Genomic DNA, 27,876 nt, shown 5'->3' with positions numbered 1-27,876 from the left:
AAAAGTTCTTCACTGAGCGAGTCGTTCGTCATTGGAATGTGCTGCCCAGGGAGGTGGTGGAGTCACCGTCCCTGGAGGTGTTCAAGGGGAGATTGGACGTGGCACTTGGTGCCATGGTCTAGTCGTGAGGTCTGTTGGGACAGGTTGGACTTGATGATCCTTGGGGTCTCTTCCAACCTTGATTATACTGTGATACCGTGGTACTGCACAACCCCCAAACCCTCATCTTGTGCTCTTAGGAAAGGGCTGCACATCCTGCACAACCCTCTGGTCATCTTTGTCACCACTTTCCCAAACTCTTTTGCAAAATTGTTCACACCTCTTAAACAAATGCGCAGTGCCTCAGGAAATGTTTTTCAGCAGACTTTAGAGATGGAAAGTGTATAGTTAGACATCACAAGGATTTCTAGTAAATATGAAACAGTACAAGTATTTCTTCAAGTAACACATTTTTAATTCACAAGTAGGATGCAGGTGCAATCAATGACTGAGTCTCTGCGTTTCCCTTTGCGTCTTGATCTTGTACTATGTCTAAAGAAACAAATGCGTGATCAGATAGTGATTTCAGAGGGCATAAGGCTGAAAGCTGCGTGTACAGATTGTGTCTGAAAGTGTTACTTTAGTTTGATGTTGTTACTGTAGTGAATCAGTAAGTTTCCCTTTGTTTCTGGTTCAGTCAATATTATCAATTGCAATTTCTAGTTTTAGTGTAGCTGATAAAATTAAATGGGAGAAAAGAATTATTGTTTAAAATAAACTAGGGACACAGTAACAACTTTTAAGTATCTGTAAGTGATCAACTGCAATGCTTAGAAGAACTAGTTGGAATTTTTATTTCTATTTTTCTTTTTCTGAGACTCCTTTTATGATTTTGGATGGGAGCACACTGCGATGGGTTAGGAACTGGCTGGAGGGCTGAGCCCAGAGAGTGGTGGTGAATGGTGCCACATCCAGCTGGCAGCCAGTCACCAGTGGTGTGCCCCAAGGATCAGTGCTGGGCCCCATGCTCTTTAACATCTTTATTGATGATCTGGATGAGGGCATTGAGTCCATCATCAGTAAATTTGCTGACGACACCAAGCTGGGGGCAGGAGTTGATCTGCTGGAGGGTAGAGAGGCTCTGCAGAGGGACCTCGACAGGCTGGGCAGATGAGCAGAGTCCAGCGGCATGAGATTGAACACATCCAAGTGCCGGGTTCTGCACATTGGCCACAACAACCCCATGCAGAGCTACAGGCTGGGGTCAGAGTGGCTGGAGAGCAGTCAGGTGGAAAGGGACCGGGAGGTGCTGGTTGATGGTATGCTGAACATGAGCCTGCAGTGTGCCCAGGCAGCCAGGAGGGCCAATGGCATCCTGGCCTGCATCAGGAACAGTGTGGCCAGCAGGAGCAGGGAGGTCATTCTGCCCCTGTACACTGCACTGGTTAGGCCGCACCTCGAGTCCTGTGTCCAGTTCTGGGCCCCTCAGTTTAGGAAGGAGGTTGACTTGCTGGAGCGTGTCCAGAGAAGGGCAACAAGGTTGGTGAGGGGCTTGGAGCACAAGCCCTATGAGGAGAGATTGAGGGAGCTGGGGTTGCTTAGTCTGGAGAGGAGGAGACTCAGGGGTGACCTTATTGCTCTCTACAACTACCTGAGGGGGGGTTGTAGTGAGGCGGAGGTTGGTCTCTTCTCCCAGGCAACCAGTACCAGAACAAGAGGACACAGTCTCAGGCTGCGTCAGGGGAGGTTTAGGCTGGAGGTTAGGAGGAAGTTTTACACAGAGAGAGTGATTGCCCACTGGAATGGGCTGCCTGAGGAGGTGGTGGGGTCGCCGTCGCTGGGGGTGTTCAGGGGGAGGCTTGACAGGATGCTTGGTTGTATGGTTTAGTTGATTGGGTAGTGTTGGATGATAGGGTGGACACGATGATCTCAAAGGTCTCTTCCAACCTGGTTTATTCTGTTCTATTCTATTCTATATTTTTTCCCAAGCTACCTATTGAGAGCGATAATATTGTTAAAGTTTACCATTTATCCTTTTCTAACCAAGGAAATCCCAATTACATGGCAGCTATGTGCTGTTTTGCTAGCTTTGCTAAGGAGCCTACTTGTTAGATGTTCCTTTTTCCCATTTAGTAGTCTATACTCATAGCAAACTTATCTTGCATGGTAAAGTATTTATCTTATTTATTATAAATGTTAATTGAGAACATTTTCATAATTCACTGGTTATTAACATATAATTTATTTATAATACTTGCAAAGTTAATGTGAGAAACACCTCCTACTTTGTGTATGCTATCAGTTCTTGTGTTGCAGTTCGGTGAGAATATATTCAAGCCCTCGAGATTCTTCTTTCAGTTGGAAAAGTGCCTTAATGGATTTGAAGGCATAAGATACACTCTGAAAAGTGAACAGGTTACATCTAGGTTAGTCCAACTGCCAAATGTTTGATTCTCCAAGGTGTGGCACTACAGAAACATGGTGGGACGATTCACATGATTGCAGTACTGCACTGGGTGGTTACAAGCTCTTTAGGAGATACAGGCGAGGGAGAAGAGGAGGAGGGGTGGCCCTGTATATTAGGGAATCTCTTGATACCACAGAGCTTGAGGTTGCAGATGAAAGGATTGGGTGCCCAATTAGAACTCAAGCTGGCCACTTCTGTGAAAGATAATAAAAAGCATTTTTATAAATATATTAATGCTAAAAAGGGGGGCAAGAAGAACCTCAGGGGGGCAAGAAGAACCTTCACAGCTTATTGGACCAGGAGGGGAACATTGTAACTAAAGATGAGGAAAAGGCTGAGGTACCTTCTTTGCCTCCATTTTCAACAGTAAAGCAGGAGGACTTCAGGATAACTCTCTTCCTGAGCTGGGTGATGGCATCAGGGAACAGTGTAGTACCCCTGAAATCCATGAGGAAGTAGTTAGGGACTTGCTGAGCCACTTGGACCCCCACAAGTCTATGGCAGATGGGATCCATCCTAGGGTGCTGAGTGAGCTGACAGATGAGCTGGCGAAGCCTCTCCATAATTTTTCAACAGTCCTGGTTGACTGGAGAGGTCCCAGATGACTGGAAACTGGCCAATGTGAAGCCCATCCACAAGAAGGACTGGTTGTATGAGCCAGGGAATTACAGAGCTGTCAGCCTGACCTCAGTACCAGGCAAGATTATGGAACAGGTCATCTTGAGTGCAATCACACAGCACTTACAGGATGGCCAAGGGATCAGGTCCAGCTAGCATGGATTTAGGAAGGGCAGGTCTTGCCTGACCAACCTCATCTCCTTCTATGATCAGGTGACCCACCTGGTGGATGTGGGGAAGGCTGTGGATGTAGTCTATCTGGACTTCAGCAAGGCCTTTGACACCATCCCCCACAGCAAACTCCTGGACAAGCTGTCAGTCCATGGCTTGGACAGCAGCACTCTGTGCTGGGTTAGGAACTGGCTGGAGGGCCGAGCCTAGAGAGTGGTGGTGAATGATGCCACATCCAGCTGGCAGCCAGTCACTAGTGGTGTGCCCCAGGGATCAGTGCTGGTCCCCATGCTCTTTAACATCTTTATCAATGATCTGGATGAGGGGATTGAGTCAGTCATCAGTAAATTTGCAGGTGACACCAAGCGGGGGGGAGGTGTTGGTCTGTTAGAGGGTAGGAGAGCTCTGTGGAGCCTTGCCAGGCTGGACAGATGGGCAGAGTCCAATGGCATGAGATTTAACACATCTAAGTGCCAGGTTCTACACATTGGCCACAACAACCCCATGCAGTGCTACAGGCTCTGGGGAAGGGATCTTTTGAAACAATGGGGCTTCAAACTATTGACAAATTTCTGATAAAGGCCATTGAAAAGAATCAGCCTTGCCTTAAATTGACATGGCTAACGACACAGCCTGTCTAGGTTGATCAATGGCCCTTGACAGGTGAGGGGCTGAAACAGACAAACATCTTGCTAAAGGAACAGTTAGAGGCAGGTCATATTAGACCATCTACAAGCCCCTGGAATACACCAATATTTGTAATACCAAAAAAATCTGGGAGGTGGTGGTTGCTTCAAGATCTTAGAGCAGTCAACGCTGTAATGGAAAATATGGCATCATTACAGCCAGGGGTACCTAATCCTGTGGCAATTCCAGATCATTGGCCATGCTATCTAATACATTTTAAAAGACTGCTTTTTTTACTATTTATCCAGACAATTGTAAACACTTTGTCTTTTCAGTTCCCACTGTTAATTGTCAGGGTCCTATGGAAAGATATGAATGAGTTGTCTTGCCACAAGGGATGAAAAAACAGTCCAGTGATTTGTCAGTTTGCTGTGGGGTCAGCATTGGAAACCTGTGAGAAATGCTTTTCAGGATGTTTTAATATTTCACTATATGGATGATATTCTCATTGCTGCATGTAATGGGTTGGGGCAGATCCCCTCCCCACCGCAGGCAGAAATAACAACTCAGGCAAACGGATTGCAAAAGTGATGGAAAGTTTAAATAGGAAAACAACAATAAACAACAATGAAAGTTTTACAGAGAGACCCACAAGCACCATGACAGAGAGAGAGATCCCAGAACAAACCCAAGAACATCCCATCCCCACCTGGGGGTACACCCAAACCCCCCCCAGGGCTCTTTCCTCCCCCCCCAACCCAGCATTGGGCCTGGGCAGGCCCAAGGGAGGCAGCTCACACCATTGTACCTAGGCAGCAGCAGGGGACGAAAGAGGAAGTGAAGACCCCGCATGGCCTTTTTATAGGGGAGCAGGGCATTATGGGAATGGAATACCTGGTTCCTGTGACCACCCCCTGGGCTGGGCACACCCCTTGGGACCTCCCAGGTGTGGCCTGCGCAGTGGCATCTGGGCCAGCACCCAGCCTAAACCACCACACTGCAGAACAGGAGGATCGATTGTCAACAGTTTTACCTGTATTACTGTCAAACTCAGAACATTATGGGTTACAGGTGGCCCCTGAAAAGGTTCAATGTGAACCACCTTGGAAATACCTGGGATGTAAATTAACAGAGTCTGAAGTCATGCCATCGAAAATTGAACTTTTGAATTTGGTGCGTACGTTAAATGACTTACAGAAATTGTTGGGCACTATAAATCAGGTCAGGCCCATGCTGGGCATTACTACCTTAGAACTGGATCCTCTGTTTCAGCTGTTACAGGGAGACACTGACTTAGCCTCACCATGAGAGCTGACACCAGATGCCTTACAATCTCTGGATGGTATAATTGGAAAAGTACAATCAGGTTTTGCTAGCTGCTGTCAGCCACAGTTGCCATTTAAGAGGCTTTGTTATCAATTCTAGTCACTGGCTTTTTGGGATTGTCAGTCAATGGGATGGTAAGGATTTGTACCTCCTGGAGGGGCAAGTTTTATCCCACCAACCATCTAAATCTATTTGGACAAGATTTGAAATGATTGCAAATGTTATTCAGAAAGTACGTGCTCGCAGCATCTCTATTTTTGCAGAGGATGTTGATGTCTTACACAGCGCATTAAACAAACAGGATTTTTCTTATGCTTTAGCCAATTCTATAGCACTGCAAATTGCCTTGGCAGATTTTATCGGCACTGTTGCCTTTGACCATCCCAGTCATAAACTGCTGCAATCTGTTTCTGATATCCCTTTAGCTGCCACACCTACAGTCTCTAATGTACCGTTGGCGGAAGCATTAACTGTCTTTAGATGGCTAGCTGTCTTCACAGAAGGCTGTGGTAGTTTGGTTTGACAATGCCAAACAGGAATGGGAACATCACATCACTCATCAGGAAGGCTCAGCTCAGATTGCAGAGTTACAGGCTGCAGTCAAGGCGTTTATGCTGTTTGCCAGGGAACCGCTGAATGTTGTTGTAGATTCCAAATATGTTTATGGGGTGTTGTTACAGTTAGAATTTGCATTTATAAAACGATTGAATAACAAGGAATTGTTCAACCTTTTTGTAGAATTGGCACAGTTGTGTAATGCAAGGACTGAGAAATATTTTGTGCTGCATGTGAGTGTGGGAACACCAGTTATGAGCGGTGTGAGCAATCTGGCAGTTCAGGCTTAAGAGCCTGACATGGTGGCAGGCCATGCCCAGCACAAGGGCAGAGCCAGCTATCAGTATGCCAAAACAGTGCTGTGCCTGCAGCACTGTAACTAAAACAAGACGTTGGTAGCTAGAAACATAGTGAGTTATCTCGGGACAACAGGACATGCACCTGCATCAACAAACCTCACGTGTCATAAGTAGTTGCACCAATAATCTACAATAGTGTGATGTGTGGTCACTCATAGGGAACCAATGAGTCCATTCCAACAAGGCATACCAAGGTTATATAAATTGTAGCAGTTTCCTTGCTACACACTTCTTTTCCTGCCTGTCCTCTCTCCTCTCCTTCCATGCTTTACTGCACCATGCTTTCACCATAGGCCTGAACCATAGGCCTGCAATACTGGAACAATAAAGGATCAATACCCGATCATATTGGTCAGCCGTATTGATTCCAAGAACCTCCGTCGTCGCCAAATCTGGCTAAATGTGAGATCTCATTCCAATCTTCCAGGACCTATTACAGAAGGGAATGAGATTGCAGACAGACTGACTGCAGCAGCACATTTGCCCAGTGCTCTCCAACAAGCAAAGATTATACATGATTTTTTTCATAGCAATGCAAAGAGCCTAATGAAATTGTTTGACATTACTTTTTGTCGAGCTACAGACGTTGTGCAAATGCGCCCCAGCTGTCAGAAAGTCACACCATTACCACAGATAATAACAACTGTGCCTAGAGGACTTTGTCCCCGTGAAATTTGGCAATCTGATGTGACTCATGTACCTGAACTCGGCAGGTTAGAATATGTACATGTGTCCATTGATACATTTTCCAGTTTTGTGGTAGCAACAGCTCATACAGGAGGAAAAGCACGGGACATGCAATCTCATTTTTTACATGCCATTGCAGTCCTGGGCATTCCTAAAACAATTAAAATGGCCCTGGTGATGTTTCAACCTCTCTCAAACAATTTTTTTGCAGAGTGGGGCATTCAGCATGTCACAGGCATACCACATTCTCCTACAGGTCAAACCATAGTTGAACACATGCACCAAACCTTGAAACGCATGATAAGGAAACAAGCTGAGACCACAGAAGGTCTTACACCTCATGACAAATTAGCAAAAGCTACATATGTTTTGATTTTCTTTTTAATCTGTCTTCCTCAAAAAATGCAACACCTTTTGAGAGATTGATGTTACCCATAAAAGATTATCCCAAGCCTCAAGTATTATATAGAGACATACACACTGGACAATGGGAAGGGCCTGTTCCTCTCTTAACATGGGGAATAGGTTATGGATGTGTTTCTCTCTCCACAGGTCCTTATTGGCTACCAGCTCAATGAATAAAGGCATACCATCATAAAAATGAGCCCCAGACAGCAACATCAGTGGAGCAGGATGCTGTGGGTACCATCTCTCTTATGGATGGTGATGCTGAATCAGAGTAAAAGTGGGACTTACTGGGCCCACATTTTAAATCTTCCCATGTTTCACCCCTTAACATGGTGGGATGTGGAATTACCACTAATTAACAATGATACACAGTGGGCAGTTGGTCGCTGGTTAGAACCCATGGAACACCAGGTGTGGGAAAACATTGCTATGTCAAATTCACATTTAGTGTGAACATGTGGCCCTTATGTGTCACTCCAAACCAGTCCAATGGAGATCGTGTGTATTTTGGCTCACAACAGCACGTGGTCGCAGTTATAATCAGTACAAATCAGTACCCAACTACACTGGTATTGATTTGCCTGGGGTAATTGGAGAACCCATAAATATAACAGGAAGACCAGCGCTTCCTCCTTGTGTAGTAACAAAGCAACTGGAGGATGTCATTCATGTTAGGTGGCATGCGTGCTTAGGGCAGTTGCCTCAGAAACTGAATCATACAAAGGCAGAAATTATTGATTTGGGACCATGGGGTTATACTGATAGGGTTGACAGCACCAGGTGGTACAATGAGGGCTATTCAGGCCCTATATTGCAACTCAGAATCACAGAATCACCAAGGTTGGAAGAGACCTCAAAGATCATTAAGTCCAACCTGTCACCACAGACCTCATGACTAAACCATGGCACCAAGTGCCATGTCCACAGATCACAGAATCACCAAGGTTGGAGGAGACCTCAAAGATCATCGAAGATCATCAAGTCCAAATAATTCTTATGGAATGGTACTGAAAGTGTGATAAGGAAACAGTTGTGGAGGTTAGCTCTACCATTTGTAAATAGAACTATTAAAACAATTCGTAGGTGTAAAGCATTTTAGTAGAATGTGTACTATGTAGTTCCTTTGCTGCTGTGTCTACTACCCACCCATATGTGTTAGGGATAGGTGTTGATTGTATAATCCATAACAAATCAAGCATTTATCATCTTAGTTGTAGCAATATTACTTTTAAGATCTGTATTATTGATAAAGACATTGATCAGCATAGCATGATTATTCCCATTCGAAGAAGGGCAGAGGTATGGATTCCAGTGAATATGACAAGAGGATGGGAGAGTGAAAATGGATTGGATCATGTTATTAGGCTATTAAACCAGGGACTAAAGGATTCTAGGAAAAGGGCGAAATGCAGAAAAGGGGAGACCTTATTGCTACCTGAAGGGAGGTTGTAGGCAGGTGGGGGTTGGTCTCTTCTGCCAGGCAATCAGCACCAGAACAAGAGGACACAGTCTCAAGCTGTGCCAGGGGAAGTTTAGGCTTGAGGTGAGGAGAAAGTTCTTCACAGAAAGAGTTATTGGCCATTGGAATGTGCTGCCTGGGGAGATGGTGGAGTCACTATCCCTGAAGGTGTTCAAAAAGGGATTGGACGTGGCACTTGAAGCCATGGTTTAGTAGTCATGAGGTGTTGGGTGACAGGTTGGACTTGATGATCTCTGAGGTCTTTTCCAGCCTTATTGATTCTGTGATTCTAAGATTTTAGGGATGGTTGATTTTTGCTATAATATCAGCTGTGATAATACTATCGTCTGCAGCTGCTTCAGTTACAGCTTTGACAAAGGGCATGCAAACTGCAGAAACAGTGAAAACATTATTAACCACAGGAACAAATGATTTGCAGATGCAGGAAGCTATAGATGAGGAAATAATGGGAAGATTATACATGCTTGAGGCCAGTGTTGTTTGGCTAGGAGATCAACAAGCTGCCTTGCAGACCCATATAATGCTGCGGTGCGATTGGGAATATCATAAGAAGGATATGTGTATAACATCCTTGTCTTGGAATGACTCTCATCACGATTGGAACTCGGTCAGGTCACATTTACAAGGGGCCTTTGATAGCTCCTTGAAATATAATGTCCAGACATTGAAGCATCAGCTGGAACTGCAATTAGCAAATTTACAACAGGTGCAGATTGATTCCACATGGCAAGCATTGAACAATGATCTTAGCTGGTTAAATCCAAAGAATTGGTTCTCAGGTCTGAATCTACGAGTGTGGGTTATAGGTGGAATCCTTGTAGTGATTGGTATTCTAATTGTGGTATTAATGGTATTTGTAATAATAGCTTTTAGGAACCTGAGAATGGTTAGGACACAAGTAATGTCTGCTGTTTTAAACAATATAAAAACAGGGAGTTGTAGGAGAGCAGAAAGAACAAGGCCACTGATAATGGTAGAATGGCCTGATGATAAAGAGGAACTGACTGCAGTAAACAGCCTGAAGTGTGAGACAGAAGGATGCTTGCCTCCATGCAAGAACAGCTCAACCTGATATGGGATAAAGATAACACTGGACAGGTACATATCAGAGAAGAAAACTCAGCAACAGGGGTGCAAAAGTGTCAGGGAATTGCTTAGCCTGCTCAATTTTTCCTATATAAACTGCTTGTTCTGTACCAATAAAGGATTCCTGCTTCACCACCAAGGGAGTCCGTACATGCATTCCGACAAGGAGGTAGGGGCCTGCATCTTGGAAAGGAGTGGGCTCCTGACCAGACTGAGTGTTTCTGGGGACCTGCAGCAAGCACCAAGTCTGGAATTGTTTTCACCCTTTCCTCTTGCTGTCATTGCACCTAATCTTACAAACTTAACACGTTAAAGTAAAAACTACTTTCTCAGTACGGTGGAGCTTGTATAGGTGCCCAAAGGGGTTCCTGATAAAATCAGCAACAGGCTATATCAGTTTTTAAAAAACAGGGTAGAAGGATGCTAATACACTGTGGATAAGAGCAGAAAATAGAGGAAGTAGATCTTACATCTTCAGTGTCATAAAAGATTGCATCACCTGGTGCCTAATAATAAAGACTACTTTCTGAAGTCCTTTGTCAGAGAGGCCCCCTTTAGAAAAGAAAGGAGATCTTGTTCAGCCAATCCTTTAATGACTATGTCTGTCTGTGTGCATTTCGGGTAAAGGGAGGGTCAGATAGCCAGATGAATGTTAACAGAAGGTCTTTGTGTAAAATATATGGGCATTAAGAAATGTCTTTTAAATCAGTTTTCAGGAAAAATGTGAAGTTGCAGTGTAAAAAACCCCATGTGGCATTATTTTATTCTGTATCTTGGTTACTTTGTAGTAAGTATTCAGAGGATGGTACTTCAAACCTATTTCTATTTGCCAAGCCAACTTCTGATTAAATTTTATTTGAAAGAGGTTGTTCAGCTGCATGTATAAGACAGTAAATTAATTTAGGCTAAATTATGAGAAATTCTGTCTGCTGTGTTAGTCTTCATTGTATGTAGAAGCTATTTGAAGCTGTATAAAAATTCAGTAATTTCATCTTATTATTTCTTAGTTTCTTTCTTGAGCACCAAAATAAGAAGACAATGCTTTATATAAGCAAACTGAGTAGAGTTGGTTGGAGACATGAGAATTTAGGATCTGAGCATCATTTTCTTGCACTGTCCACTCATTGTAAATAAATTTATAGCTTCTCCTGGCCTGTGATAAATCTAATCATCTGCCAGCATTTGAAAGCACAAGCACACTTGTGACTTATTCAATTCCATCCTGCTAAAATGTGGAGCAGGGCTTAAATTGCCTTTTGTGAAGAATTCTGCCAACAGGGAAATGGAGCCTCTTTTCTTCATGTGCAGCCAGAAACTGCTTACTCCAGTAGCTCTGATGTCTGTGCAGACTTTAGATCTACCTTAAATACATTTACTTTAGCTCTTTTTAATACCTAAAATCAACCATCACAGATTTGGAGACTACTTTCCTCTCCTTTGACAAAGGGCTTTGGCTGTCATGCTTATAGTTTCTGTACTTTCTAACAACTGTTAAATATATAATGCTACACCATTTATTTGCCTGCATGTGTATGCAACTTGTTAATAATTTAATGTTTTACTTTACCACTTGGCCTCTTCACATAACTCTAAAATAAGGAAGATAAAATTCTACTAAATTATTAATTCACTGGGAAATTGAAACAAACAATATAAATTAAGCACTGAAAATGTTGTTTGGGTTTTTTTCTCTGTGGGAATCAAAGTGGTGAATGCAACTGGATAACAGTGAGGGAGCTAAATGGGCAAGATAATCATAGAATAATTTAGACTGGAAAGGATTTCTGTAGTGTCATCTGCTTCAACCACCCAAAAGCTAGTCTTCTTATTATGAACATGCTCTGTTGAGTCTTGAATGTCTCCAAGAGCAGAGATGTCCCAGGATGGAGACATTCCAGAGATCTTCTGTGTCCTTGAGCACATAGGACCTGTTGCCTAGCTGACTGGTGGAATTCGGTGGCAATCTGCAGTGTTAGGAAGTTTTCCCACTGGCTGCACCAAAGCATACAAGTGCTCCAGTGCTGTGGTGTCAGTGATAGATTTTTATTGCTCACTCTGAATAGATCTGTAACAGATCAAAACAGTGACTTTATGAAGGCTTAGGTCACATTACCTAAACTAATCTGGGTTTGTTAATTTTCATAGTAGCCACTTGTTTAATATATCTATTTACTGGGTTGTTTTGTTGTGGTTTTTTGCCATACAGATCTGTACATTACTAATACAGATGCCTGGTGCTGGTGGCCTTTACATATCACAAATCTGAGTTTCAGTGCTGATTGTTGAACACCCTACTCTGCTAACTGTTGGTTGTCACCCAGGTGAAACACCAGGGGTTGTTTGGAGATCAAATCATTTTTTCTGGGGGTGTGGTGGGTTGAAAATTACCCCCCAGCTAACTTGGAGAAAATACCTCCAGAGGTATTATATGGGTCCAGAGGAGGGCTGTCCCATGAAGACAGGCTGGAAGAATTTGGGCTGTTGATACTGGAGAAAAGAAGGCTCTGGGGAGACCTTATGGCTACATTTCAATATCTTAAAGGGACTACAGGAAGGCTGGGGAAGGACTTTTTAGAAGGGCTTGTAGTGATTGGATCAGGGGCAATGGTTTGAAGCTGGAGTAGGGTAGATTTTGGTTGGACATAAGGAAGAAGTTCTTTACAATGAGAGTAGTAAAATACTTGAATAGACTGCCCTGGGATGTGGTTGAGATCAGACTTGATGTGGCCCTGGGCAGCCTGATTTAGTTGGAGGTGTCTGTGCTCACTGCAGGGGGCTTGGACAAGATAACCTTTGAGGGTCCCTTCCAACCCAATGTAATCTGTGAACCTCTCACTTGTCCTAGTCCTTTGCAGTTCCAGATGGCATAAAGACCCTCAGTTGTTCTCTCACTGTGTTTAGATCTATTTGTTTGAATGTCTTTGATTATGACTGTGTAACCAAAATATATCTGTTGTAACTGACTTAGCTGATAAGCAGAATGAGGCAAACTAACTCTGAACAGACTAAAACTTTGACTGTCTAGTAAACTGGCAAGTAACTCCCTTTATCCCAGTTCAATTAAGGGTGCTTATGAGTACATGGGGAAAATCCTGCATGAGCAGTCATGAAGATTGGCAGTTCATGAATTCTTCATGTTCATTAATATTATGAAAATCTCATTCCTTCTTCAGACACTTAAGTGATTTATCACTCTTGTGCTCCTGTGACCGTTTCAGAAAGTTACAGTAGAAAACCTACTGTGCTGAATCCCAATGCTAGTGTGAGAGAAAATGTATTAGATTCTTACTGCCTAGGGATTTCTACAGCATTTCTGAAAGGTCCCTAAAAGGTATTACTTACAGCTGCACACCAGCTTTGTGAAGTATTAATAGCACCGTTTCTCTTGTGTCAAGTGGATTACTGCCACATAAATTTGTAATTGGTGTAACAGTGCGTGCAGAAGAATTTCAAAGCAACTACTCGACTGAAAACTCCTTTGCTTTATTAACACCCCCTTCATGGAGGATTGTGAAAAATGGAAAAGAACTGAAGTCTGTACAGAGAAGAGTTGAGAGCTGAGTGTGGGTTCCCCTGGGTCCAAAGCACATGGCAACAGAGAATATTTTTCAGAGGAAGGAAATTACAGTAGCAGAGACCAAAGGTTCAAAGGGTCCTTCTAGCTTGCAGTAGCAAGGCAAGATGTCACGTTTACATACGTGTGCATCAGTCATCTCTCACTGTACACATCAGATTACTGAGAACACCATACACTATAGCCAGGGCCCACCCCTACTAGGGGCTCTCTAGATGCATAGATCCAGCAGAGGTTCTGCATTTTGTAATTGTCAAAGGTATCATCTTCAGGTCAACACCTTCTGAACATCACTCATCTAATCATGGGGCTCAGAGTGTCGTGAACCTCAGCAAAATCAACTTTTCTGAATAATCGAAATTAAGGAAGTGCAGGATTCGTTACTGAGTTGATCACCTAATACCAGATGTGGCAGACCTGGCTGGAGAAAGCAGCAGCATCTGACCTGAGTGTAAATGCATGTGTGCCTCTTTTTCCTTCTCTGGCGGCTTCTTGCAGACATCAAACCCAATGGGCATTAAATGTGCTGTAGTTGTTAAGAGATACAACATTTAAACTAAACTCTCTTTTGAGCATAATTAAAGTATTCCTAAACTCCAGCAAAAGTTCTTTCAGTGGTGGATTTTGGCTTTCTCATCCCTATTTGATTCTGCAGAGAGCTGTTTGCTGGGGAATCAATGTTGCTGACTGCATGCATTTTTCAATGTTACGTTTCATATATGTTCTTCTACACATGTATACACATACATATGCCTATTAGGTGCAGATGATTTTTAGCAACTACTTATTGTCTTGTTGTTAGATTTCTATTTATATAGATGTAGCTGGCATGTGATGGGAATGACCACTGTGTCTCAGTGTGTACATACAGGCCAGTGCACCTGAAACTAGGCCCCATCCCTGGAGATATTCAAGGTCAGGCTCAACAAGGCAGTGGAGGATGTCCCCACTCACTGCAGGGTGGTTGGACAAGATGAACCTTTGGAGATCCCTTCCAACCCAAACTATTCGATGATTCTATGATCTTTACAGGACATTGTCAGTAAAACATTTGATATGCCATTTAAAGCCACTTCTTTTTGCTGCCAATTGTTTTATCTGGTTTATATCAGCAGCTTCTCCTCGATTGTGTGCAGGCATAGCAGTGTAGTGACATCAAAGGTCTCCCATTGCTTTCTTCCTCTTGCTGCAGAAATTCCCTTTCTACAGTCCCAGTCATCTCCCTGCATTATTCTCGCGTAGCAGTCAGGTACTGAACACAGAGTTGAGACTGTGCTTGGGTGAAAGCATGGGCCTGTGTTAAACATATAACCAAAGTAATTCTCAAGAGCTTCTTAATCTGAACATATTCCTCTTCTTCGCATGCTTTCACATCTGACCAAAAAGATATGCCTCATACTTCTGACGAATTTCACAGAGTCACAGAACTGTCAGGGTTGGAAGAGACCTCAAAGGTCATGCAATTTCAACCCCCCTGTCATGGGCAGGGACACTTCACTCTAGATCAGGTTGCTCAGAGCCCCATCCAGCCTGGCCTTAAAACCATCCAGGGATGGGGCTTCTAACACCTCCCTGGGCAACCTGTTCCAGTATCTCACCACCCTCACAGTGAAGAACTTCTTCCTGACATCCAATCTGAATCAACCCACTTCTAGTTTTGTTCCATTCCCCCTAGTCCTATCACTCCCTGACACCCTAAAAAGTCCCTCACCAGTGTTCTTGTAGCCCCCCTTAAGGTACTGGAAGACCACAATAAGGTCTCCTTGGAGAGGACTCCTCAGTCCCAACCTGTAATTGTCATTTACCAGGTCATTTTACCTAATGGAATTTAAATAAGCAAGTGTGGCAGCTGCTTGATGAACTCCAAGATCATGGTATCTTTTACTTATATCTTTGGATTGGCACCACGTGCTAATCAAATTTTTCCCATGTTCTGACCTCCTGCTCTTCACCAGCATAAGTGCAGTTTGCTTAACCTCTCACAGAACAAGTCTAAAGTTTTGAAATGGATTGCTAGTTGCCTTCAAAAGTTAAAGGACTTAAATGATAAGGACAAACTAGACATGCTGTCGTGTTAGATGTTAAATCTCATTTTGCTTGACTGCTCATAAAGAGCCATTCTCCTCTAGTTATTTCTCTGATCCATTGTGATTTCCTGAGTGTTTTCTGTTGCTTATGGTGGAGGAACTTGTTCTTTTGCATATAGGTCAAATTTATTGCTAAACTTACAGGAAATTCAGACGTGAAATATAAGAGTACTTAAATTAGAGGGACAGATGTTAGACTTTAAAAGCTTTTTGTTATCTTGACAATTAAATATTGACACTTCCAGAATATGTAAACTCTAATTTTATATCTTGCTGGGGTTTGTTTGTTTGTTTCTTATTGTGCAGTTAAATTATGAAACACTGATTTTAGGATTTATTTTAGTTTAACTTTTTTTTTTTGAGAAATTGCTTGATAAACTGGCAGCTGTGGATCAGCAGCATAATGTGCAAGTATATATAGAACGCAAGCTGTCCGTTTATCTCAGTCCTGATCTACTTATATTCATCTCATGCTTATTACAATCACAGTTTGTCTCTAAGCAGATACATCCAGTTAGGATTAAGCTCGGACAACTAACCTAATTCACTCTTGTAACTGAATTCAGTGTAGATTTCTCATGAAACTAAATAATTCATTTAACTCCTAACCTTTAATAAATCAGCATCAAAATATTGGGAATATTTAGCAATATCTATGTTCTTGAGAGATACTGAGTTTGTTTGTAATAGCTCAGAGAAACCTCTGGCTATATCTCCATTCTTACCTGTTGCTGAGATTTCTCCACACTGCAGCTTCTCCTTATATGTCATAGTATTTTATTAAATGTAATTTTAGTTCACAGATCCTCTAGACTACACAATGGGATCCCTTTCTAAACATGTTGTTAGAGAGAACATTCTGGTAGAGTAGCTTGAGAATGAAATATAAGGAACATCTACCCAATTCTAACAAGCACAAAAATAATACAGGCAGAAGATTGTATCTGAACTTTAACCTAAATTGAAAAAGGAAGCTTCACTCTTTTCTTGCATTTCAAGAACACTGGCATACTCAAGGAATAATGGTTTATTTCTAGGTTTTTAAGACAGAAGTTTTCTCTCAACATTTTCCTTGTACAAGAGCTTTCTGGAATTTGTGGCTATAAAACCATCAAGTTCTATGTCTTTAATGTTTCAGCCATGCTTTGGGTTTTTTTTTAGTTTGTTGTTTTGGTTTTTTTTTTTCATTTAAAATCAGCTGACTTTTTGCTGATTTATCCTAATGACTAGCCTCTAGAGCAGGTTAGTCTTTATCAGCTTGTTCCTAATTTTAAAAATCAACACAAGCAACTTGCCATAATGCAATGTTTATGTAGGGTTGTAAGAAAGTTCAGGACTAAGCATAGCAACCATTAGTGCTAACCATTGTTAGAGTATATGGGTGTTCAACTCTAAAGTGTTATATTTCAGATTAGAAGTAGCTTTCATAATTTTGAAGTTTGTAAAATTGTAATTTTGTTCCATATGGTTGCATGAATCCAGTTTGACTTTGTTGATACTACTGTTCTCAACATAATAAATGGATACGAGGTAATGGATGAAGCATGCTTTCAACAGAAAGATCTCAACAATTCTACTTTTCTTCGTCCTCATTTAATTTCCACTGTTTATTGCACATGTGCTGATTCTGAAAGATGCACATGGCAGCTGCACCTAAAAAAAATAATTACATTTAGCTTGTATTTATTAGCTTTTATTATTATGATATTTGCTAGCTTGTATTATTATACTTAGTGTATAGTTGTTTTTTAGAACCCATTCCAAAACCTACTATTTTCTGAGCTCTGCATATGTATATGTTAGATGCAATTCTCCATATAGTTTTCACAGTCTTTTATATTGTTCATGCAAGATACTGCCTCTGGAGTTTTGCAAAGGATGTGATGGCACTTCTTATACTGAAAATTCTCTGCAGAAGCTCCTCTCTGCTGGGAATCCAGGGAAAAAGACTGGATGAGCAGAAGATCTGTTGACGGTTGGACTGCTGTGCATGGTGGAATCTGAAGTGCCAGGCCTGAGAGCATACGGAAGAAATGCTAGAACAGTGTTGATTCTGCTACCAGAGCCTCCTACACTATCCAGGGAGGAGGGATACATGGCCCTGTAATGTGAACTTTTCAGTGTCATGTTGAATATGGTGATGTAAGGAAGGGCCTGTAAATAATTGTTAGGATTTGGAGGAAAATTCACAGTAGGATATTTGAGATGTTCCATAAAGATAAGGCTCCTGCACAAACAAATGATGAAAGGAACAGTGAGAACACCCAGCAATGATGAAAATTATGGCATCTTTAATAATTCCCAAGAAAATGTGAAGGTATTGTACTAAAACATTATAAGAGTCCCCAGTAATGAAAAGAAGAACGAGAGAGAGTACAGAGATGTCAGTCAGTGTGGTGGCTTCTGTTGTCAATGTGCAGCATTGTGCTGGCAGTCAGAAACAGAACTGGAAATGAGGCATGAGAAGGATAAGCCCTGTTTCCTTGCCACGATTTTGTTGATTCCATCAGGCTGTCTGCAGTAACGTAAAGATAGTTGTGAAGGTGTTACCCATTGAATGTTACTGTTTATGTGACACTGAAAGAAGAAACAGATACAGTCTAGTAGGTTCTGCCAACCAGTGCTTACAGAATATTACTGCCTTTATACTGCTGCATAATTTACTGATGCCATACAGAGCACAGGAAGAAAAATCCTTCTAATAGGAGCTTTCGTTACAGTAATGCCAATGGCAAGAGAAAATACTCAGATTATTTTCCTGGAGATAGAGGCTGCTGCTGCTGTTCAGAAAATACTGCATTACACCATCTGTTTCCTTTTGATTGCACACTGCCATAGCCATTGTTGTGATTAATTTCATTGCTTCTAGGCGCAAATTTGAGTGCTTAAAAGAAGATTAGAAACTTGTTTTGTGGACAAGGATGTAGCTAATGGCTGGCTTTCAGTAGGATTGTGTGTACTTAACTTTACAATTCATCAATCTTCTGTGTGAATTTGATGTATGAAGAGAGCAAGGAGAACGTCCTTTTGCTTCAGTGAAATAATTCTCTGCACAAATTGCTGGTGAAGTTTCCACCGTGTGCCATTAAGTGTCACCACACACTCAAAACACTTCTGGAACAAAAAGTCACTTTTCATAGAATCATCTATGTTGGAAAATACCTTTAAGATCATCAAGCCCAACCATAAACCTAGTACTGAGAAGTACACAACTAAACCATGTCACTAAGCACCACATCTACATCTACAAGACTCTACCACTTCTCTGGGCAGCCTATTCCAATGCTCAACAACTACTTTGGTGAAGAAATTTTTCCTAAGATACAATGCAACCTCCCCTGGTGCAACTTGACACCATTTCTTCTCATCCTGACTACTTTTTATCTAGCCGTTGGCTTGGCTGCTGGAAGATGCGTAATTTCATCAGCATCTCATTCAGTTGTCAGACCAGGTCCTTTGGTCATGAGATTGGTGTGCCCCAAAAGCCCCAAACAAGCAGTAGCCTGCCAGACAAAAGGAAAGCCCTGATGATTGGTAATCTGTCACAGACATCTCCTGGTCACATTTGATGCCTCCACTGGGAGACTCAGCCACAAGAAGCAGGTTGCAGTGTTGCCTCTGTGGATGCTAATATTCCCCTGTATCTGACCATAACCATTGCTTTGTGCCTCATGGTGACACGCAGCACAAGAAAATAGGTAATTTTGTCTAATACATGGATGGGTGCTGTGCCTTACTTAATTCTGCTTTCTTTTGAATCTTGAGTATATAGTACAGTGGGGATATGTATCATGGTGGTTTTCCACCACTAAGCAGGTCCCTTCCATGCTTTTCATTCCTGTATTACTTAAATCATCTGGGTAGGTTTTGATGAGTAACACAGCTGCAGTATGCAGTAGTGCATCTGCTTAGTATAATGACTCAAGAAAGCAAGTGATATTTGCATAAAATGCATAAGTTCTTATTTATACATTTCTTAATCATCACATTTCAGGACTGTCACATTTCCCTGTGATTTCATGTTGGAAGTTGAACATCTTCTAGCTAAAACTGTAGTGATTCTCCTCCGTTAACAAGGTATATCCAGATTATAATTTAGCAATAACTTATTCAATATTTACTTCAATGTGAATTAACTAAGGGTTGTCTGTCTGAATTTGCTTTCAACAGCACCATATTTCAAAACACGCCTTCAGGTTGATGTGCATGATGTTGTATTTTGAGGTTGTGGCAGATTCGTGGCCACACAGGACATAGTTAAACAGAATTGAGAGGGAAATGTTGACTGCCAAGTAAAGCAGCATTATCAATTTCCTCTGTCCTGCATTGAAAGAAACAAGGGGAACAGACAGTGTGGGGTTTCCTGATATGTTTTAAGAAAGCCTGGGATTCATTTCCCCTCCCTTCCTTCCTATTAGTTGTTTGTTAACTCCCAGGAAGATTCAGATTTTTCTTTTGAGACCTCTCTCCTCTGTTCTGGAAATGGGCTTTGCCTTCAAGAGGCTTGGCTTTTGCTTCTGTGCTAGTGCAGGGGGAAGAAGAGTAGATGAATTGATGATGAGAGTCTGACATAGCCGATGAGAAGTTTCTAACTGACAACATTGTATTCACAGAAGTATTTTATTTGCTGGCATGAGCATAGCAGTGTCCCGTGAGGAATCCATGGTGCTGCAGACACAGAAGTAGGAAATACACCAAGTGTCAGCATGAGAATTCTGCCCTTGGAGTGCTGAGTTGTAAACTTACGAGCAAGACTATGAAGTTATAAGAAAGACCTTCAACTTGCCCTTCTTCAGGCGAAACATCAGATGTCTCTTTGCAACAACTGAACATCTGTCATGTTAAGGATAAGGATACAAAGACAGAGGCAATAGTACCAACTACTTGGGATGAGCAACTGCTTTGGATCTCTGTGCATGGCTGGAGTACACTAACGAACTGGATACTTTGTGAGGGCTTTTCATCATCAGAAACAGCACAGAGCTATTAGTTTGCCTACTGTTATTTTGGGTGAAACACTGTAAAACAGACAGTGTCATGTTTTGGGGGGGAAATTTCATCTGCTAGTCTGACCTGCCTGTGTGAGAAGCTCTGCCTCCTTTATTCATAGTAGACACACTGAAAACTGTGGCAAGATGTCCAGTCTGCTGAGTGTAGCGCACTAGGAACTGAGAGGGTCTCACAACTTCATACAGAAACTATCTTGTCATTTTCAGTCCATTAAATACAACTGATTTTTATTTCTTTTTCTTTATCTTTTCTTTTTTGTTCATTCTAGTAAATTGGTTTCTGAGGAAAAGTACATGCAATACAAATAACTGCACTGCACTTATTGCCAGCTCTTGGAATCTGCATCCTTTTAAAACCTTTTTGGCAGCATTTGGATTTCACAAAACACTTTTATCTTCCATTGACATTTAAAAACAAAATCGGAGTACCTTGAAGTGTGTTAGAAGACTGTAGTTCTGAAGAGCTGATTTTTTATTTGCTTTACTGAATAACTTGGTGAAGATTTGGGGATACACATCCATGTCTCAACGCCGCTTTTTAAGGGAAGGACATGAAAGTCATTTTAGGATCCTACCAAGATTCTTTCAGATTCTTCACGGCAGACGTCACTCACGAAATAACCCACGCCAAATATGCTCTGGTGAGGCGAATGTATAGGTGATCCTGTAGTGTGATCTGTTACCTAGAGAAGAGTGTTGCACTTAGATTTGAGCAGCATGTGGGGTAAATATGAGAAATAGCCTAGATTTGGTGTTACTCATTTTCTCAACTGATGGGAAATGAGCGTCCAGTCACGTAGAGATTCAGCAACACAGTTAAAAAATATATGCATTTATCCATTCTAGATATTACTTGTGGATTGTGATTACTCTTGGTCACCAGTATCTAACAAAAACCAGCCCTCCTTTGATACTTTAGAAGAACTTCTCTGAGTGCTGTGCTCTTAACCAATTGCACCAAAAAAATATTTTTAACTGTACTCAAAAATTTTATCAGGAAGCCTCTGAGCTTTAAGCCTAATGTAGTAAATTTAGGACTTACTACCACTAACTCAATCTCAAAGTCTGTTTCATACAGTATGTGGTATAATAATATGTTAGTGTGACTGATAAGTATATAATCTGAGATTAGCGAAACTACATTTTGTTGTTTCTTTTCCTTTGAAATAGGTTAACCCTGACTGGCTGAGATAAGCTGAAGCAGATTTTTTAACAACTAATGAACCCTTTCTTGGTTTTATATGCATAGTGACCTATTATAGTGAAAAAAAAAAACAAAAAACAACAACAACAAAAATTTTCTCTTGTTTCTCTTTAAATTTATTTGGAGCATCTGAAATCGAAACCAACATGAATTAAGCTACATTTATAGGAAAATACAAAATTTTCGAAGCCATTCATTAGTCCTTTCTTTAATCTTGACACTTACTAAAAAAATACCTCTCTGGTGGTTCCTTTTGCTCATGCCTTTTTTTCTATTATGCTCACTGAGTCTTTTGCCATCAGTTTCGCTTGGTATTAATATTGTAAGGGTGTTGTGGGTTTTTTTTTATAACCTCTTTTTTTGGTAACTTCTGAAATGTAAAGATTTCACTTTTCCTGACTTGTCAGTTCTGAGCTTTCATGAGGCCACAGTTTGGGAGCTTTAGGAGTGCCAGCTAATAAATTAACAAGATCTAACAATTAATTCTGTTCAACTCAGTCTAGAAAAAGGTTTTATGTTACTTGTTGTTAATGACAGTGAAGTCAGAAAAACTGTAACTGTTATTTTTAGCACATGGGAAGCAGTCTTACAAAGCAATGCAAAACAAGGCCTCCTCAAATTTCAGTCTTACCTTCATGTAGGATTTAACCATCACTTGGTACTAATCACGCTTGCACCAATTCATTATAACATTTATGTACTTAGGAGTTTCAGGCACCTGCCAGCTGTTCATGAATGGTTTGGAGCTAATTCAAAGTAGCCTGCATAGAGTAAACCCTCACATTTAATACACTGAACACATCCTAACATAGGTACTTTTCTTCATTTTAGCCTAATTTCCTGCAGACTCAGATCCTTAATATAAATCGTATAATGATCTAAAATCATCTCTTACCTACTGGTTCCTTTCACTATTTATAGGTGTGTATAGACAGAGAATTGTGTGTTTCAGTAGGAAATTGTCTGTCTTCTCTCCCACCCATCTTTATTATTATTCCAAAACTTCTTTTGATTGTGTTGCAGCCTTTTCTGTTTGAAGACTTGAAGTATGAAAAAAATTCTGTTTCCTTTCCTTCCTGTTACCCATTTTATGTTGACAGAAGGAAAGCAATTATATGCTTCTAATGTTAACCTTATATATCCAGTAAGAATTATTTCATTGTTTTGCTGAAAGCCATTTTATGGCCTTCTGGACTGATAAGAGTTTCTCTGCCTTCCTGGTGGCAAACCTCAGTTAGGATTCAGTGGCCCTTTGACACCAAATATTACACAGAAGGTTGATCAAGGGTTTAGACTGTGGAAGAAGTGAGATACTGCAGCCTGAGAACATGACTGTCCTGTAGTTATGCTGGGTATTCCAGTCTTGGCAAACACATATTTCCAAAGTAAATGTGCTTGTAATTCTATGGATTCTATGGTGCATGCCTCTCTTCCCCATGTGACAAAGTTAAGCAACTCTGTCCTGTTGTCCCAGGTCTCACAGAGCTTTGTTCTCTCTTCATTAGCATCTCTGGAAACTCAAAAGCAGGTTTGCTCACTGTTGCTTCACCTTTTCCCTCTCTATTAAAATCTTTAATATGCAGTATATAATTTTTTACATGAACAGTACATGAACAATCCTAGATCATATATTGATTTTGCATTACTTTATTTAATAGGTAAATTTAGCTTAACAGGTAAATAAAGCTGGGCTGGCTTCCAGAGTCTTCATGATTCATCAAGTCTGTCTCTGTTTTATTTTAACAAAGCAGATTTTTATTTATTTACAGCTTATGGACAGCTGGATCTGTCCTCCTTGGCCTAGTCCTCATTGCACTGCTCTTGGCAGGCTTCTTTTACCCAGAGAAGGCTATATTGCCTTTATCCCCTCACCCTGTTAAGCTCCTTGTATTGCAGAGCAGTACTGTGTGATCTGAGCCTCCTGTCTTGGAAGGCTAGCACAGCCAGGCTTGTGTGAGACAGCATTGTGGTCCATCCCTGACTGTACATCTTCTGAGTGCCTGTGCATCTCCAACTGCAGGCAGATAGGATGGCAGTCACAGAGTTTGGGGAGGATTTCAGCCCTGGAAAGCTATGGTTCAAGTAGTCTTCTGTGGGGACATGTCTGCCATCAGCAGGGGACATTTTCCAGGGTGCTGACCTGCTGTGGCCCTTTGTGATGGGCTTCCTGGCATAGTGCTCGCAGGCTATCCTTTGAGATTCTCCCTTGTTGCTTTCTCTGAGCAAATGGGAACAGTAGGTTGCCTTAAACTGAGAGCTGTAGAACAAGTCTGGCAAGCGGAAACTCCAGAGACATTTGTCTCCAGTCTGTGCTGTGCTTAGTATGGATGAGGAGTGTCTTTGGAGGCATCCTGTAGTCTGCATCTCTTCACACTATATTCAGGTTGGTTTTCTCATGAAGATGACTGAAGTTCTGTGGTAGCTTTTGTGTTGTATGTATAAGTAATGTATAAGTAATAAATGGATGGATGAGGAGACTATCCCTGTCCCAGGGTCCTTCCAATCCAATCCAAAGAAGTTCTGCAATGAGATATAATGAGGCAGTACTACAATGTAAAAGTCTAATAATACTAATTCACAATCTGGGTAATCCACCACAAATAATGAAGAGGAGTCTAGAGAAAGAGCACTCCTGCTTTTTCTATGTTAGCTGAGGGGATGGAGATGTGATGCAGCTATTCCTGGACTTGTATGAGTGTTGGGCATTCTTATATGGGGAGAGGGTGTTAGCTTACAGGCTGCATAGCAAAATGCATGGGTGCAAGAAACGTCAGGCTGAGAGTATATCAAACTGAATACATGAATCTAGCAGACATGTTTATGTATTTGAAAGCTTTGACACAAACAAAGCTTGCTTGGAGCCAATATAAACACTGAGATTTCTGTCCAGTGTTGAAGGTCTGTGACCACGATTTTATTACTGTGAGTCCCCACACTAGATAGATCCTGGTATGTAAAGCTGTGTGTACTGATTACTGCATTCATACCTTTGTTTGCTGGCTGGATAATGTGTTCAAAAGGGATTTATCTGAGATTTGGGGGTTCTGCATTTGAGATTTCTATTACCTGTCCTGCTGGAATTGCCCTCACACATTTTAGAGCAGAAAGTTGAGAAGAGTTGGGTGTGAATCCATAATAGATGTGACAAACCACACCAAGATATTAAACCTGTGAGTAAGCAATTCAGTGCAACTCATTCCAGATAATGTTGTGAGTATCTGAATGAAAAACAGTTTTGCTTTGCCTTCTTAAAGCCTATCATGACTGAAAAGAGGCTTAGAGTTTCAGCCTATAGCCTTGTTATCAAACACTGGTATATCGGCAGTCTGTAAATATTCAGGGTGGGGATGTGAGGGGAGAACCCTGTAATTAAAGAGGTAATTGCAAGAACAGTGGCATTACTAGAGGAAAATATATTTGTAAAGTCATCTTGTGCCACCTGTTACATATATGGAACAAAGTCCAATTAATATGAAAGCTCTTACCTTCTCAGGGTAGTTTATTCTGAGCAGAAGGAGAGGGAAATTGGTCATTTTTATTCTCTGACAATGAATCAGAGAGGAATTTCCATAGCAGAAATGAAGAGCTATTACTTCTTCTCAGAATTGTGTTCGTGGATGGATTTCGTGGCACAGAGTAAGTTGGCTTAACTTTATAATGACTCCTAGATCTTGTAAATATATACAGACTTGAATAGACTTCTAAGTCAAGAATGTGCAACATGTGTCACTTGGAACTGTGTTCTTATAACTATTTTGAGCTCTGTATATGCTAAAACCCCACAAATTTCAAGTCTTAATGCAAATTTTGCTATCTTATTGGTTCTTGAAAATACACTGATCACAGGATGCACATCACTGGAAGAGTCTGAGTAGTGGGGTTTTATTTTAAATCTCCTTTTCCAAAGGAATTAAAATATTAGATATTTTAGGATCTAAATTTTCATATAAGGTTTTTATAGAACCTCCTTTCTTTTCAAATGGCACTCCTCAAACTTGTTACTGTTTAATATCTGTGATATGCATAAGTTAATTGATTTCTTGAGATCAGCCAAATTACTAAGTGAAAAGTGAGCACATTAACAAAACTATTCACAGCTGACATCCTTCTAAGACTGAATAGTTCCTAAGCAGTATGCCCATCAAGAGTGAGTTGCTTCCTCCCTTGGAAATCAGTTTCAGAGCATCATTGCATGATTTTATATGTCAGTTTTTGCTGCTGGAATGTGTTCAGTATGTTTTCTGATAAACAGTTTGTTACTGTTCAAAAATACCAGTTCAAGGGCACTGGCACATGGGGTTTTTTCCTTTCACTTAGGTGTCTGTATTGACTTGTCCTATAAAACAAAGGGATCCCAGCTTCCTTTTCTTTAACTGCTTTTCCCCCTGAAAATTCTACTTTAGTAGTTTGTTTCTTTGTGTTACACTGTTAGAGTGAAGGAAATGCATGATTGGAGGAGTGTACTTTAGTGTGGCCAGCAGGAGCAGGGAGGTCATTGTGTCCCTGTACTTTGCATTGGTTAGGCCACACCTTGAGTACTGTGTCCAGTTCTGGGCCCCTCAGTTTAAGAAGGACATCGAGACACTTGAATGTGTCCAGAGAAGGGCAACAAGGCTGGGGAGAGGCCTTGAGCACAAGCCCTATGGGGAGAGGCTGAGGGAGCTGGGATTGTTTAGCCTGGAGAAGAGAAGGCTCAGGGGTGACCTCATTGCCCTCTACAACTACCTGAAAGGTGATTGTAGACAGGAAGGGGTTGGTCTCTTCTCCCAGGCAACCAGCACCAGAACAAGGGGACACAGTCTCAAGCTGTGCCAGGGGAGGTTTAGACTCGAGGTGAGGAAAAAGTTCTTCACTGAACGAGTCATTCGTCATTGGAATGTGCTGCCCAGGGAGGTGGTGGAGTCACCGTCCCTCGAGGTGTTCAAGGGGAGATTGGACGTGGCACTTGGTGCCATGGTCTAGTTGTGAGGTCTGTTGGAACAGGTTGGACTTGATGATCCTTGGGGTCTCTTCCAGCCTTAGTTATACTGTGATACTTTACAATCACATTAAGATGCGTGCTGTGTAGAAGGTAGGAATATCTAAAATGAGTGACATTGCCAGCAGACTTCTGAGACTGGTTCTACGTCCCTTAATTTGAGAGGGAAATGTTATTTGTCTACCTGTGACCTGTGTGCACAATAATAAAGAAATGTTTAGCTTCTGGGATAGTGATACACAAGCCACTTTATTGCCCTGGATGATGATTCCTCCAAGAAAACAAGGGCTTCTAAGAATCATTCCAATTATAGAGGCATTCACACAGAATTAGGGGCAATACAAGACCTTGTTTCTGTGCTCCTGTGTCAACACATACACTGACTCTGAAATCACTGATTCTGCTGCCTTATACCTTGAACCTCCCCAACCTCTGCCTGTGATTTTCTTTTTGTCCAAGTTTTCTAAAATTTAAGCTGTGAGGTTTTTTAAAAGGAAGAGATGTTTTGTAAGGGTTGTTGTGTAACATTAAGGGTTGCATGCGAATGGAGAAAATAGGTCAAAAATTGTTGTGTTACTTTAACGCATTTAAAATTAATCTTCAGGAAACAAAACCTGACTGTGCCTGCAACTCTTGAAATGGGGAAAAATGTCTTCCTGACAGTTAGTGCTCTTTTAAAAGTTCATTTAATTAAGGTATTAGCATATATGGCATTAATATCGTAGTATGCAGGGAATTAAGAATGTTTCCTGCTTTCCTGGTAGCTGAAGAATATCTGAAAAAAGGGTGCACTAGTGAAAAAAGCAAACCAGCAACTTGGAGTTTCTCTGATGAATAAGCAGAGATACTTTGCTTCAATAGAGGAAAAATTACTTGCTGTTCTTACAGCATTCTTTTGCTTTTCCATATGGAGAATTGCCAACAAGAAGGTGTTTACTCTCTGGGCCGAACCAGTCCTGGAGCCAGGATGTAACTTTATTTACTCCCTTTATCTTCTTAATTGTTCTTTCAAGAAGTCTCCAATGTCATGTGCTGTTGCAATCTGTTTAGTTGTACTGAAGTCATGCTTAATTAGATGGCCTGCACTACTTCCTTTTACTGTGTATGCTTGTCGAGTTTAATAAAATCACACATGATCTTCAAATTAGCCTCAAAGGTTAAGCTAACCTGAAAAGGCTGAACGTACATGGCCTCGTGCTAAAGCACTCTAAGTTAAAAGGATCAAAGTTTATTGTATGATTTCCAGCACTTCCTGGTTGAA

The 27,876-nt window shown here is 41.3% G+C and overlaps 1 protein-coding gene across 10 annotated transcripts in view; it reads left to right on the top strand.

Moving 5' to 3' along the window:
* Nucleotides 1-27,876, top strand: part of MCF2L (MCF.2 cell line derived transforming sequence like) — a 196,749-nt gene that overhangs the window by 54,041 nt on the left and 114,832 nt on the right. The window contains exon 1 of one of the 10 annotated variants that reach the window (XM_054162840.1): nt 20,921-21,074. The exons of 8 other annotated variants lie outside the window; for them this stretch is intronic. In XM_054162840.1, the coding sequence (XP_054018815.1) occupies nt 20,954-21,074 (121 nt within the window). In that variant the 5' untranslated portion in view covers nt 20,921-20,953. Of the gene's footprint in view, nt 1-20,920; nt 21,075-27,876 lie in introns of those variants that run through there. One more of the 10 variants, XM_054162845.1, reaches the window with a different exon arrangement.

This window comes from Dryobates pubescens, chromosome 7 (genome assembly GCF_014839835.1).
Source record: "Dryobates pubescens isolate bDryPub1 chromosome 7, bDryPub1.pri, whole genome shotgun sequence".
Taxonomy (NCBI): domain Eukaryota; kingdom Metazoa; phylum Chordata; class Aves; order Piciformes; family Picidae; genus Dryobates; species Dryobates pubescens.
This window is presented reverse-complemented; position numbering and strand designations above follow the sequence as displayed.